The sequence below is a fragment of the Phaenicophaeus curvirostris genome, chromosome 1 (genome assembly GCF_032191515.1).
Source record: "Phaenicophaeus curvirostris isolate KB17595 chromosome 1, BPBGC_Pcur_1.0, whole genome shotgun sequence".
In the NCBI taxonomy this organism is placed as follows: domain Eukaryota; kingdom Metazoa; phylum Chordata; class Aves; order Cuculiformes; family Cuculidae; genus Phaenicophaeus; species Phaenicophaeus curvirostris.
The window spans coordinates 31262250-31277564 of NC_091392.1; the positions used below are offsets into that span (position 1 = coordinate 31262250).

The 15315-nt window shown below is 36.9% G+C and overlaps 1 protein-coding gene across 1 annotated transcript in view; it reads right to left on the bottom strand.

Annotated features, from left to right (window-relative positions):
* Window positions 1–15315, bottom strand: part of ADAMTS20 (ADAM metallopeptidase with thrombospondin type 1 motif 20) — an 84029-nt gene that overhangs the window by 22770 nt on the left and 45944 nt on the right. Inside the window, exons 18-27 of the mRNA XM_069866147.1 lie at window positions 14309–14435; window positions 13416–13626; window positions 11912–12076; window positions 11062–11226; window positions 8970–9092; window positions 7548–7655; window positions 6218–6382; window positions 5735–6025; window positions 5209–5370; window positions 2800–2976 (exon numbers count right to left, since the gene is read on the bottom strand). Coding sequence (XP_069722248.1) covers window positions 2800–2976; window positions 5209–5370; window positions 5735–6025; window positions 6218–6382; window positions 7548–7655; window positions 8970–9092; window positions 11062–11226; window positions 11912–12076; window positions 13416–13626; window positions 14309–14435 — 1694 coding nt within the window. The remainder of the gene's footprint in view (window positions 1–2799; window positions 2977–5208; window positions 5371–5734; window positions 6026–6217; window positions 6383–7547; window positions 7656–8969; window positions 9093–11061; window positions 11227–11911; window positions 12077–13415; window positions 13627–14308; window positions 14436–15315) is intronic.

Below are 15315 nucleotides of genomic sequence, written 5' to 3' on the forward strand. Positions count from 1 at the left end.
TGAAGTTTTGGATCACTGCCTCAATCCCTTCACCAATGAAACTAGAGTAGTCTAAAAGAAAAATATCCAAGGCACATGAGCCAGATTTACTGGTGGTGGAACTCCAAAGTAAGCAGCTATATTTACTTTATGTATTATTTAAGTAATAAATACATTATAAATATATATGTATAAATATATACAACTGCATTGTAATTTTTGTAAAAAAAAAGAGATAGTGTACTTAGATATATGCCAATTAGGCAATGAAATCTTGAAACATTTGAATTAAAAGGTTTGTATAATATTCATCAACCTCATTTAAATAAACAATTGACGGCAGTATTCTTTGAAGACAAGGCAGAGCCCCTCAAGATGCACAGACTAGGTGTAAACTCACTCCATTTCCTTTGGCTTTTGATAAAAAAGCAGGGAAATAAAAATATGACCATGATTCAGTTCTTAATAACGAAAATTCCCTTAGAAACTTGCATAAGAGTATGGAAGATAAGCTACATTTTAAGAAGATCACTGTCAGAGTCTCTCAGTGACCTCCAGATAAAACAAATTCAAATTACTGTATGTGCTTCCTAGCCATCTGTAAAACTTCAGAGCATATTTCTGGCTCAGATACTATTATATGAAAATTCTAGATTGAATTAATGTTTCAAAGATTCAAAGTCTCAAAGTATGCATAATAGTTCTGAGAAAGTGTCCTGGTGTGCTATGAACCCTTAGAATTTGAGATTCTCAAAATTTGAGATTGAGTTGTCCATCCCTTTGGACAACTGCAGAAACCAGCAACAGAGGAGTGCATAGACTAGGTTTTGTAATGGCCAGCTCTGTTACTGACAGACACTATAAAGTGTAACAGCTCATAGCTGCTGAACTGCAAATGCATCAACCAAAATTATGACTTCAAATCATAAGCAGAGCCTTTCTTACAACTGCCCCATTGTGCACTGACAACTGATAATCTAGAATAATCCTACATGGTGGATCAGGTTCTTGACTCAGGATTCTGAACTGCTCAGCTTATTTGACTTGTTCTGAATCTATTTCTGCTGGAATCTAAAATTGAAGAGGAAACTGGCTATGTAAAAGCTAGAGCAATCAGTGAGCAAACTCTTTGACAGAAATACAGCAGTTCCACGGGTTGGAAGGGACCTCTGCAGATTATCTAGTCCAAGTCACCTGCTAAAGTGGGTTCCACCTACAGCAGGTTGCAGAGGAACATGTCCAGATGGGATTTTAGTATCTCCACAGAAAGTTTCCACAACCTCTCTGAGCATTCTGTTCCCGTGCTCTGTCACTCTCACAGTAAAGATGTTTTATCTCATGTTCAGGTGGAACAGACACTCTCTCTAACAACTAGATTCCATTCTAAACTTAGTTTTTGAAGTATTAAAATGTGTTTTTATGTCAATTATGATGTAAACCAACATGAAAATTTTTGCAAAACTAAGCCATATGCTACTTCTACAATAAGATTACAACAGCTTTTAGGTAACCTATTAATGCAGGACAAACTACGTCACTCGGGGAAGGAACAGAGGAACAGGTCGTGAATAACTTTCAGTCTAAAAGGAGAAAAGACACTGAGTACAAAGGCAACGGTGTGCTGAACACCCTGCTTGTCTTCTCAGCATCTTAAGTACATACATTAACTAAACATTAGCAAGTCACTACTAATTATTTGGCCAATGGCTAAAGAAGATACTCCAATGCCTATTAAATGCAGACCCAAAACTTTTTTGCACAGTGGAAGAGAGAACTGTGGTATATTAGTAATTCAATTTTTCGATCTAAAGTCTATGTGCAATGAATTAGAATAGATTATATAAACAGTAATAAAATATTAAAAGTTGAAATTGGACAACAGTTGAAAAATATTTCCTTGTTAATTCAAGGAACCAAATTACATAATTTTTATCAACTGAAAAAATATATTTATAGAACTGTTGTCCTAGTCCATCTCCCAAGGATGTTAATTACAGGTTTAAAACGGATTTCAATGGAAACAGATCTGGATCCAACCTCCTTTGATTGCCATTATTCTCCTTAGAACTGAGCACAACAATAAATATTGTTGTCAAATTCACAGCTTGGGAAATATAATGTGCTCTATATTGTAGAGCTTGCTACGATTACTTCAGTATGTTAATTACCTGCCAGTGACAATTTTAAAGATTAATAGCGATTACAGTAGGCATTTTTACATATTAGACAGTGACATGTAGACAATAACATGTTATAGTTACATACATAATTATACACAGACAGCTTTCATTAGTCACTGTTTTAAAACCACAAATATAAACTTTTATACACAAATGTACACGTAATAAGTAGTAAAATGTTTGATGACAGTGTAATATACATGTACGGAAGCTCTTTTATACTTCAAAATACTATAAGGAAAAAATTATGCACTAACCGGCTTTTTTTTTTTACAAATATAAATATGTAGATAATAGTATAAATTACAGCATATGCTTTTAAATTTAAACACAGATCAAATCATAACCCTTCAAAATAGAACAACCTATTAGGTAGTGCTATCAGCTATGATGATACCTGGTAATTTTCAAAATATTCCCTATGATGAGCATGATATTGTTCCCATTGAATAGATGGTTGTTTACCATTTAATTCAATGACTGCAGGAACAACTGTTTAATAAAACTACACAGACTACATTCCACATGCATTATTGTTTCACTGTTATCAAATAAAATAACAATACACTTTTTAAAAGGCAATGAGAAAGACTGACAGAAAGAAAAAGAAAGCAAAAAATATCAGTGAACACTATCGTACCGATTTCCACGGTCCCCGATGCCATGAAACCTCACCAGGGCAAGAATGCACATTACATTGTGCCATATTAGGTGGCTTGTCTAGAATTTCACAGTTTTGATCACCCAACATTTGGCCAGTAGGAAGCTGACAAATCACCAGTCTTGTCTTTATTCCATCTCCACAAGTTTTAGTACACTGAAATACAGAATTTTACTTTTGTTAAGAGTAATCACGTCCTGTTAAAGAAAATGGATATAGCAATAATCAGTACATGTTATTTAGTATATTTATTTTCATATTCCCTGGCCAAAAAAAAAAGTCAGACAAAACCTGCAGCATCTGCATTAACTAGATCCCAAGTCTGCAGTTATGGACACAAAAATCATGACACTCAGACTGGCCTTGAGAACGAAATGGCTAGACTGGGCCAAATTGAGGGAGAAAGATGAAAAATAAAATAGTCATTCAAACAATTTTTCTTCTTTTCCCAACTCTAGATACTGCTGTATCAAGAATAAGAAAAGAGGGCAGGAATCACAAGAGGTCAGTTTAGAATGAATGCCAAGCTAACTGGTTTTAACTGTTTCTTTAGTGGCTGAGCAAGAATGCATGGTCAAGATATGACATTATATGGAATAAAGAAACTATTCTTTGCCCAGTAATGTATAATGTTTCACCAAAGCATTCTAACTCAGGCACATCTTTTAGATGCATGATCCTATCTTAATACTTCTAATCTGTAACTACAACCCAGCAGATACTACTACTTGCAGATCTTCTAGGCAGTACGTATGAAATTTAATGTAATAACATTTATTTATAGCTTCTTGTGCTAATTTTTTTAGACTAGCTATTACACTGATATTTTACTGCATACAATTAATCTTTTGGTAACAGAAAATAATTTGGTATTTCTCAAGATTCAAACTGCTTCTGCAATGCTTAATTATATGTTGTACATCCTTAGTCTCACACAATACTTCTTTTGGACAAATATTTACTCTACTTATGTTTACACTAGTGTTCTGGATTTGATCAAGGAAAGTTTAGAAAAACAGGTTGAAACTAATTCCTTTAAAAGAAGTGAAAATTGGTGTTCAGTTTCACTCATAGTCAAAGAGGGACAAATCCTGTCTGACCAACCTAGTGGCTTTCTATGATGGGGTAACCTCAGCAACGGACACAGGTAAACCAACGGATGTGATCTACCTAGACTTCTGTAAAGCCTTTGACACAGTCCCCCACAACATCCTCCTCTCTAAATTGGAGAGAGATGGATGTTGTGGGGTGGATGGTTTGGTGGATAAGAAACTGGTTGGATGGTCATATTCAAAGAGTAGTGGTCAATGTCTCGAAGTCCAGATGGAGATCCGTGACAAGTGGTGTCCCTCAGGGGTCCATACTGGGACCAGTGCTGTTTAATAACTTCATCAATTATATAGATAGCGAGATCGAGTTCACCCTCAGTAAGTTTGCAGATGACACAAAGCTGAGTGGTACAGCTGCCACACCAGAAAGATGGGATGTCACCCAGAAGGACCTGGACAGGCTGGAGAAGTGGGCCTGTGAGAACCTTATAAGGTTCAACAGGGCCAAGTGTAAGGTCCTACACCTGGGACAGGGCAATCCCCGATTTCAGTACACAATGGGGGATGAAGTGATTGAGACCAGCCCTGCAGAGAAGATTTAGGGGTGCTGATTGATGAGAAGCTTGACACGAGCCGGCAGCGTGCACTCAGAGCATGGAAGGCCAACCGTATCCTGGGCTGCACCAAAAGAAGCATGGCCAGCAGGTCAAGGGAAGTGATTCTGCCCCTCTATTCCTCCCTTGTAAAACCTCATCTGGAGTACTGTGTCCAGTTCTGGAATCCTCAACATCAGAAGGACATGGAACTGTTGGAATGGGTCCAGAGGAGGGCTACAAAGATGAGGGCTGGAGCACCTCCCATAGGAGGACAGGCTGGGAGAGTTGGGCTTGTTCAGCCTGGAGAAGAGAAGGCTCCAAGGAGATCTTATAGCGACCTTCCAGTACCTGAAAGGGGCCTACAAGAAAGCTGGAGAGGGACTATTCATAAAGGCTTTTAGCGATAGGACAAGGAGGAATGGGTATAAACTGGAGAGGGGCAGATTTAAGCTTGATAAAAGGAATAATTTCTTCACCACAAGGGCGGTGAGGCACTGGCACAGGTTGTCCAGGGAAGTTTTGGATGCCCCATCCCTGAAGGTGTTCAAGGCCAGGTTTGATGGGGCCTTGGGCAGCCTGGTCTGGTGGGAGGTGTCCCTGCTCGTGACAGGGGGGTTGGAACTAGATGATCTTTAAGGTCCCTTTCAACCCAAACTATTCGATGATTCTATAAAATAATTATTTTATTATTTCTAAGCTCATGTGGTAAATAATGTTTCCCTTTGAAAGCGAAATCATCTTACTTCTCCCCAGTTCCCATAGTTCCACCGTGGGCAGGGTCCAGAATCACAGTGTCTTGACTCTGGAGGTTTTGTTGCTTCGTCACAATAACTAGCGCTTCTTCCTTCCTCATCTTGACATACTACAACTCGACGATGAAATCCACCTGCACAAGTACTAGAGCACTACCAAAACATGTAAACATACGCATCACCGTGGATCAGAAAAACATAAAATATGTTGGCTAAAACAACTTAAAATTATTATTTTGAATGTTAATTTTCCTTAAAATTATTATTTTGAATGTTAACTTTCAAAACTAAAATTTGCGAAGAAAAATTACTGCTATCTAGGAGTATCTTAAAGCTGAAATTGGAGAAAAATAACATTTTTGTATTTCTATAGTCTTAATAACAACAATAATAATAGTAATAATATTTTAAATAAATATGCTTCACTCTTGATCAAATCTGTACTGCAACAACATTTCCAAAAATGTTAACACACATGTGAAAGAACGTATTAATATATTTAAAAAAAAATTCTTACTGCTCCCCAGGGTCCAGTTCTCCATTGATATCCTCCCACAGAGGGATGGTTCCACTGATTTATATTGTCTTGTGGATGGTGTATTGGAACGTAACCTATTTCTGGAAAATGACTTGGCTGGTCATGTATTTTCAGAATATCATGATAAGCCGGTGGACATGGTGGCATATTACATTCTTGTTCTTTGGAAGGTCGGCCTTCAGGATCACAGTAATTCTCGTTGATTTGTTGATGATAGTTGACACAGATAACTTGTCTTGTGACTATTCCGCTATCACACGTAACTGTGCACTGACCAAAAATTAACCCAACATTTGTGTCAGAACACTGATAATTAATAAACAAAGGCATTTATATTTACTTTGGATAATAAGAAAAATATACTTTGTTTTTTCAAGGGATGCAATTTCAATAATCATACTTGGACAGAATATTAAGTCCCAATTTCTAACCCATTAAAAAAAAGTTACAATTAATACTCACAGGGGACCAATTTCCAACTTGCCACTCTCCACATGGGCTAAAGCAACTTGAAATTTCCGCTGGTCGTGGTAAATGAGCACAGAAAGATTCATCTGCTATTCCTCCATGTTCATCTCTACAACTCACATAGCGAGCACGATCACCCTTCCCACAGGATGCAGAGCACTGTCAGAGAACAATCCAAAGTCATCGCACTTTAGGAGACCAAGACAAGATCATGCAAGCATCTAAAACCCTAACACAGCTTAGTATCACCTCGACTTTAGAATTAAACACCACGAACCAGACTTCCATCTCACATTGATGCATTCAGGAGAGAAAGTGAAATATTGCTGGATGACTTAGACCTTAAGAATTCCCTTTATCTTGGAACCGAATTGCATGGCCTTAATTCTTGTGAAGCAACTCAGTGTATCTGAACAGGCAAAATTTCAGTGACAGCATGGAATTATTGTTCAGTTGCAAAGGCAATTTAAAACTTATTAACAGGAGAAACATTAAAGAATAACTTTCAGAACATTTTAGCTATTATACAGTGATGCAATATTTATACCAACTGATAAAATAAAAACTGATATTCGCAATCCATGTGCCATTCTAGTTTATATTAGCATATACCACTGAGCCCCTTCTGATGCCTTTACAGCTAAGAAGTTCACGGCAGATTTAGTGAAAAGTTCCTGAATAGCCTCAGTCTATGCACTCTTCACTGCTATTTAGTTAAAATAGCTGTGCAAAGATGTAATTGTATTTATCAAGGGATTAACAGACACATCCACATTTTCATAGATGATTTTAAACTTTGACATCACTGCCAACTAAAACGAATTTTCAGCACTATCAAAATAAAAATCTCTTCCCTTAAATAGTTTGTGTAGAAACAGTTCTTCATAAAGCTTATTTTACAAATTATGTAAAATTAGACTTCTAAAGACCCAAACTGTTTAATATTGCTATTCACATAAAATATTTAAACTATATTTTACAATGAAAGATGTCTCCATACTCAGAAACTGAACAATTATTTTTAAAAAAGCACTTCCTTGCATACTCTCAATCATTTGAAATGTATTTTGTTCATAACCCCAGCTCATAGAATCCTTTCTTTTCCCCCCTCCTTATTTTCCCTGGCTAGATTCAAAGTGCTCAGAATTTGCTGGGAATGCTTCTCACCTACTTAAGAAACAGGTTCTTAAAAATAATTTTAGAATTCCTTTAAAATCTATGCCAAGCAGATATCAGTCTGAAAAATATATTGAGAGCTTAATGAAAAAATAGGTGAAGGAAACAGGACTGCTCTGCAAGACATGACCATTATTACATTACATACTGGGGTCCATGATCCATATCTCCATTGAGTCACCTTCCCCACTTGAACCAGAGGAAGCAGCGTAGTCCATAACTTTGTATTTTCTGGACAAGAGGGCAATTCACATTCCTGTGGGCATAAGAAAAAAAAACCAAACCTTTAAAAATATATGTTTTGAAAAAACAAATGTAAAGCAAATGTCTCCTGTCATTACAATAAACCAGCATTAATTAACAAGTAACTACCATCTTAACTTTTTCCTGGCATTATTCAAGAGCCTTTCATTGAATTATTTTGGTTTGCTTCACTTCAAATCAAGAAGCAAAGAAAATTTGTTTGACATTGAAACTGTACTAAGTTATAATTTTTGCAATTTGAGAAAGAACTATGTTGTGTCACTTGCTGGAGGTAGTAAGCATAGACGTTACTACGCCGTGTTTCACAGTCCCATGCAGTAAATAAGAACTGAGTGAGGATGGTGGCTCTGCTGTCCTGTCCTTTATACCTTCAGCAACAGACAAGACAAAATTGCCCAGTTTCAGTCAACAGCAAAGTGGCACCACAACTCAAAATACAAAGCATACTCAAACTCAGTGTTTTCACCTGTAAGTGGAAATAAATTTATACCAATTACTCTGCTTTTATGCTTTCAAATCTTATTAAAGAAGCCACTAGAGCGCTAGTAACTTGTGAGGGATTCACTCTGGACTACAGAATCCCTTTTTTCCCCCCTCTTCTCCTTGAGACAAGAAGCAGAGTAAGCCTTCAAGAAGGTATGTGGTTACCAGCTTAGCTAGATATAACTGTGATTCTGTGATTCTGTGAAATGAGATGTATCAATCTGGTGACCAGATCAACATTTAATACATAGCGTCTACGACAGCAGTTCCTTTTAGTTAAATGTAAACCCACTGACTGTATTAAAAACATTTCTTCTGAAAAATTAAGTAAACTGAGTCAAAAAGGAAAAGCATATCAATACCATCTTATATCCTAATACATGTCTACACAGTTCTGAATTAGTATTATTAAAACAACTAAAGCTTTCTTCCAGTACCCATATGATTCTTCTAAGAACTATATGTGAGCAGAGTTTTAGAGGATACCAAGACAGTTAGTTGCTATTACGAAATATCATGGGAAGCAGTCTCCTTGTAACAATCCACTTGCTGGACCTTCCACCTCGCAAATAATCAAAGGCCTCTGGACTCCTTCAAACATACACTGAATTTTCAAACCTCCAATTTCCAAACTACTCTTATTTTACTCTAATTCCCTAGGTCAAATTTGAAGTTAAGGGAAAAAAACAGATAGTGTCAGTATTTTTTTCTCCTTTCAGAACTCATTTCCTGGAAGTTCCCTCAAAGAGTCAGCAGACAACACTTGCATTTAGATGCTTCTAACTAAAAAATATAATCAACTAAAAGGTATTTTCTAACTTACTTGGTTGTCTCTAGGACGAGTAGCAGCATTACACTCCCTGTCATCATCCAAAATAACTCTGTAGGTCCCAGTAACACATCTGACCGCACGCATCTGGTATCCACGTCCACATGTTACAGTACACTGTTAAAAGTTAATTTCATACATGTGAAATAGCACTATTTCTAAACAAATTTTATTTTTAATTACATTTTCTACTTTAAAACTCCTTTCGGAATAAATAGGAATGACTACTGGGATGGTATTAACTTTCTTCATGGCAGCCCATGAGGTGCTTTAACAGTGTCCATAAAACACCAATATTTTGTCTCTTGGTGAACAGTGCCTGTGTAGGATAAAGGTTTTTTCTTTTTTTCCCTTCTGCCCCCTGCAGTGAGTAGACTGGAGGGCAGGAGATTGGGAGGGAACATAGCCAGGCCAGCTGACCTGAACTGATCAAAGAGACAATCCATGCTATGTAATGTCATGCTCAGTTATAAAAACTTGGGTACAGAAAGAATGTGTGGGAGGGAGCAAGGGGTGGCTTCCAAATGAATCACTAACTGCAGCAGTTAAGTATTATTCCCTTCACTACAGAGTCTGCTAAGAGCACACCCAAAGGCACCTAAAATGTTAGATGGCTGAAAATATTACTACATAAATCTCAACCTATAAACACTGCAGTTCAAGCACAAATACTGGTAAAAACTCAGGCTTTCAACAGCTATTACCAGGTGATAAGAGTGGAAAAAATGCAATGGAAAGTGCTGCTCCAGTGACATGGATTGGTAAATTGCTTGTAAAAGCTATTCCAGCAAGGCCATACACAGCAAATTTTTTTTTATTCAGAAGAATTATATCATGAGACTGAATTATTTTTTTAATATTGCTACATGAGAAAAGTTCTACACAAAAGAAATGCTTAAATTAAAAATACACTTAATTTCCAAAGGTATATTTATTCTGTATTTCACTAACCAGCTATATGTAAAAGAATAAATATCATTTGATCTTCAATTATGAATTCTCACTAGCATCCAAGAAACACTGAATAATCCAAAGGTTCTGTTGGTTTAAGTAATTTGATTTTACGAAAGCTCCATGAAATAGTGTACCTTAATATTTCTTAATTATTTTTCGTCTTTTAGGTGACGTTTTCCTTTGCAAGTTAATTTTTTTTTTTTTTCCTGAATTTTGAAGCCACTCTGGTATACATTAGATGAGCATCATTGCAAACAAGAACATATTTTTCAACAGCACTTTCACATAAAGAGATAGCAGATTTTTTATGACAGAAGATCAAAACAAAACATAAAAAAGTACTAATTTTTTGCCTGCTACTATTACCATACACACTTCTATGAACTTAATTAAAAGTTACCACTTAAATACACACCTATAAATATTTTGTCTTTTACCTGTCCCATTCATCTAGGCTGTTTGTTGTTTATATTTTCATTATTCTGGAGATATAAAACATTTATGTGTAAAAAAAAAACCAAACCATCTTTGTGTAAAAGCACCGTTGAGATTATGGGTCAGGGTCAAAGACTATTTTGGACATGTAACTTATAGACAGTTGTTCCTAAATCACCAGTTAGATAGCCAAGAGGAGCAAATAAATATATGAATCAATTCAACTAAAGTAACTGCCTAGGATTCAGCACATCCTATACAAGGACAGGCTGAGAGAGTTGGGCTTGTTCAAGGAGACTTTATAGCGACCTTTCAGTACCTGAACGGGCTACAAGAAAGCTGGAGAGGGACTGTTTACAAAGGCTTGTAGTGATAGGACTAGTGGCAATGGCTATAAATTGGAGAGGGGCCGATTTAGAATAGACATAAGGAAGAATTTCTTGACCATGAGAGTGGTGAGGCTCTGGAATAAATTGCCCAGGGAAGCTGTGGGTGCCCCAGCCCTGTAGGTATTCAAGGCCAGGTTTGATGGGGCCTTGGGCAGCCTAGTCTAGTGGGAGTTGGAACTAGATGATCTTTAAGGTCCCTTCCAACCCAAACTATTCTATGATTCTATAAAATGTGTAAAAGGTATCAGTTCGTGATCATTCATAGTCTGAACCAGGAAATAAGAAGCCAGGAATTCTTATGTACTCACTGATCCCCAAGGCCCTGCTTGCCAAGATGCACATTCATGAAGTTCACATGGTATTATTGATTCTGGTCGATCATCTGGATTACAGAAATCATCTTGCAGTTGTTCATCATTAAGATGGCACCATACTTGACGATGCTTCATTCCTTTGCCACATGTCACAGGACACTGTAAAATTATAAGTCATTAATTTCGTAAGGACATGAATCTGCATTAATAGCTTCATTTTCTTTTAGTAATTTGTTGGATTTCAGAGATAGCATAAATAACAAAAATATTTCAAGAATGTAAACAGTTCACCAAGATTAGTTCTTTTAGTAACTCTACATTTCCTGTAAACACCAACCCAAATGTTAACACAAATAAATCATTATTAAGTTTTTAAAGAACTTACAAGAACAATGTACAGATAATTTGTTTCCATTAAAATACAAGTGCACATATCACAGCTTTCACAGGAAAAATGGTTAAACTATTGATTAATCTTTTATAGCTAGGTAGTCTATAACAAAATTGATATAATTTTGTTCTTCTGTTGCCTGGATGGTTCTCATTGCTTCATTAAAAAAGGCAGGTAAGCCTATTACTGTAGACAGATGCACTTTAAGCAGCTTCACTATCTCATCTTAATGTAATGAAATTTCAGAACAAAATAAATTCTAGGCGTACTTTCCAGAAGTTCTCATGTCATTTGTACACCTGGCACGTATATCAGCCAAATCCTAGGATTTCCGAATGTTCAGTATCAGCTTACCCCAAAATAGCCCGAACAAAACCCCAAACTTTTAAAGCAGCTTATGCTAATATTCATGACCAGGACCAGAGGTGACTTAAATTTTACATGGTTTGTTACCTCACTCCATTCACTAACAGACCAGCTTGGGCATAAGAATTCATTGCAACTCTGTGTTACAATTCTCGGAAGTTCCTGGCATTCTCTGTCTGGAAGATGACGACCCAAATTATTCATACAAAAAGCTTCTCTAGTTCTGACACCTCTTGCACAGCTCCTGGAACACTGTGGTGTATAGATAATATGAGACAGGAAACACAATACAATAAAACCAGGTCAAAATAAGTTGTCAGTATAAAGATGAAAGACAGTAACCATTGTGTTAGACAAACGTATCCTACATTTAATCCACAGACTGCTAATGTGTTCACATGTGACATATCCTCCCCCCGTCAGAAGCTGCTGAAGCGGGCTCCTGCTTTACCGAGTCAGCGATGTGGAACGGAACCGTACGGAGGTCTGGTGGCCACTCCATATCAGCGGCCATCTCAAAGCCCATCTGTGCAGCAAAAATAAGTCTGGGATAATGGGCGATTATGTCTCTGCCACTCTGCCTTCAGAATGATCAAACTGGCCCATGAGACCCCTCTCTCCCACATACCAACACAGGTGTGTGGATATACAGCCTAACTGTGAAACAAAACAAGATTCAGAAGTGGTCCTCAAAAACAAAACTATTAATAAGATTTATAAGTTCCTCGCAATGGGAATATCCTGATCTACAACCCTAGAATTGTCTGGACTGATACACACTGGTGGGGGCTGCGCGGCAATCCATTGTTTCTCAGATCACTGGCACTACTGATAAGATTGGGCCGACTGGGACCCCAGATATTCACAACGAACTATAAAAGACTGACAGGAGCAAGCAGAAATCGGAGCTCCCTCTCAGCTGGCCTGAGACCCCATTCCCCCCACCACAACGTCGTTTGCAACCCATGGACACCGAACCAGAGCGTTTGCAGAAACTTCACTCGCAGCAGCTTCGAGGAAACATCTAAAGACTCTATCACTGAACTCTGTACAGGTCGTATGGTCCTTCCCAAACCCTTACAGGATACTAATTTTAGTCTAAACGTAAGCTTATAGTCTTGACTTAGAATTGTAACATTATAGGTAATAAACTGAATATTTAAATACAATTCTGGGTCTTACTCTGTCAGCCTTTCGGGGTGCGACAACATGACAGAAATCTGGCACTTTGTTTAGTAGTTCCAAGACACAACTCTTTACTGCAGATTAAAGGTGAAATTATACTCATTCTTTTTCTCAGAACTAAATTAAGTCTGTAAATAAAATATACACCTGTAAGCAACAGACCTTCTCTGCTGACTTCCAAAACTAAGCCACCAACAATTTAGCCAGTCTCTCACAAAAATACAAGGAATTTGCCAAAATATATATTTATATATATTAGTAATAGCTCCTCCTACAAATCTGCATTTGTCAAACATTATTTTCTTTGAGTTAATTCAAATAAAAAATGGGATATAAAATGATAAAAATTTGATATGAATGCTAACCAGAAATACAACGGTACAATTATAAGACTTTCAATTTGTACCTCTGACCATTCTGTGTAGTGCCAACTTGTTAACGTACAGTCACCGTGACAGGGCTCTCTGGTTGGTGGTTTCTGCTGATCAGCACAGTACTTATCATCCACTGGAGCACTGATTCCTTTTGAAATAGAGTACTTCATGCAGTGGATCTCTATAGACCGGTACCCTGGGCCACACTTTGATGTGCAGTCACTTTTGCCAAAGTTGTGCCACCTACAAGGAGAAAGTGTTATAGAAAACTAACTCTGTTTTAAAAAAATAAAACCACAGTGAATAAAGCACTCAGAATGGGCCACGAATTGTCATGTAAATACTGATCTGCATTTTAGGGAACACATAAAACTGTAAAATCTATCTCATCACAGGAATTTTAAAAGCAATATCAAAGAATGTGACTCAGGTTTAAAAACACTTTTTTGAATTTAAAGGATATTTTGTCTTAATCTCCTAGGTGACATTGAAAAATGTAAGCTAGAACTCTAACTGTTCATCTTCTGAATCCTTCAGTGTAGGCTTTCTTGGAGTGCGAACACAAGTCTGCCTCAAATTAGTTCCAGTTGCGGATACAAGTCAGGTCAAAAAAGTATTCTGCTCAGCAATACAAGTTTTTGTACCAGGATATATAGAATAGATTCACAATCCTAACAGAAGACTTTGTATTTTACCAATAAAAATTAGAAAAATACACTAGTTCTATTTAGATTCAAAGGTGCAAACATAATGTATAAACCCGTTATACCAAAAGATTTGATGAAAAGAAGGAATGATGAGAAGGATGAGAGAGATGGGAGTAGAGGGACAGAGGATAAAGCAATCTTAATTACTTTGTTTTAATCTCTGATAACAAAAATATCTAAGACCAAAATAGCTTCACCACTTAGGAACCTCTTTTTACCTTAATTCACACTCGGTATTACACTTCTCAAAGACATCTGGTACAGCAGGTATAAGTTCACATCTCTGATCAGACACTACCACATGATCACTTTTACGTATGCATATCATTCTTCTTCTTCGAATACCTTGAAAAGAAACAAGCAAAAGAAAGCAAATAAAGGGCTGAAATTAGAGTGTATTTTTATAGTAATGGATTCCATTAAACATTTAGGAATTTAACTGAGACACCCTGTTAACACTAGCTGTTGCATACAACAGAATCCTCACAAATGTGCTGCTTTGAGCAGCTGACTGCATTCCAGATAGAGATCAATATTATCCCAGTCACCACCACCATCTCCCAGCTGGACTGCAGTAGTCTTATAAGGACATCAACTTTATGAAACCAGCAGAACTGCAACAGTTCATTTACTTATCAAGTCAAGTATTCCAAATCTTTCCTTTGCTAATTAACAAGTATTCAAACCACCATGTTAACCTACAGGTTGTGATCCTTCTCTTTAAGGAAGCAGAAAATTCAGTCATAAGGTACCTAAAAGACCTGGAGTGCTTGGAGACATACCACATCTGACAGATCTCTACTTCTCCAACACAAAGGCACATCTAAAACTTGACTCAAAACCAGAAGAAACTCACCATAACATATCTACAAGGATTTCTAGCACCTGCTGCTAAGAGTATCAAATACACCTGTGTACATACTCTTTATATGTATATACACTTCATACATACTGTCTTTTTATTTTTACACTGGAATGGCCTATGGAATAACAGTTAAACAATTGTAAAATATATCTTTAAATACATTCACTCCATGTAGCAAATAACCAAAAAAATCAAATAAGTATACATGAAAGACACTAGACTCATCTGTGATCATCTGGAAATAGGATAACAAAGCCTAATACATATTAGTAGATACACAGTAACTGCTTTCTGAGGAGGCACTGCACTTGATTTAACCTTATTTTTTTAATAAACCATTACTATGGCTACAAAAGAAAG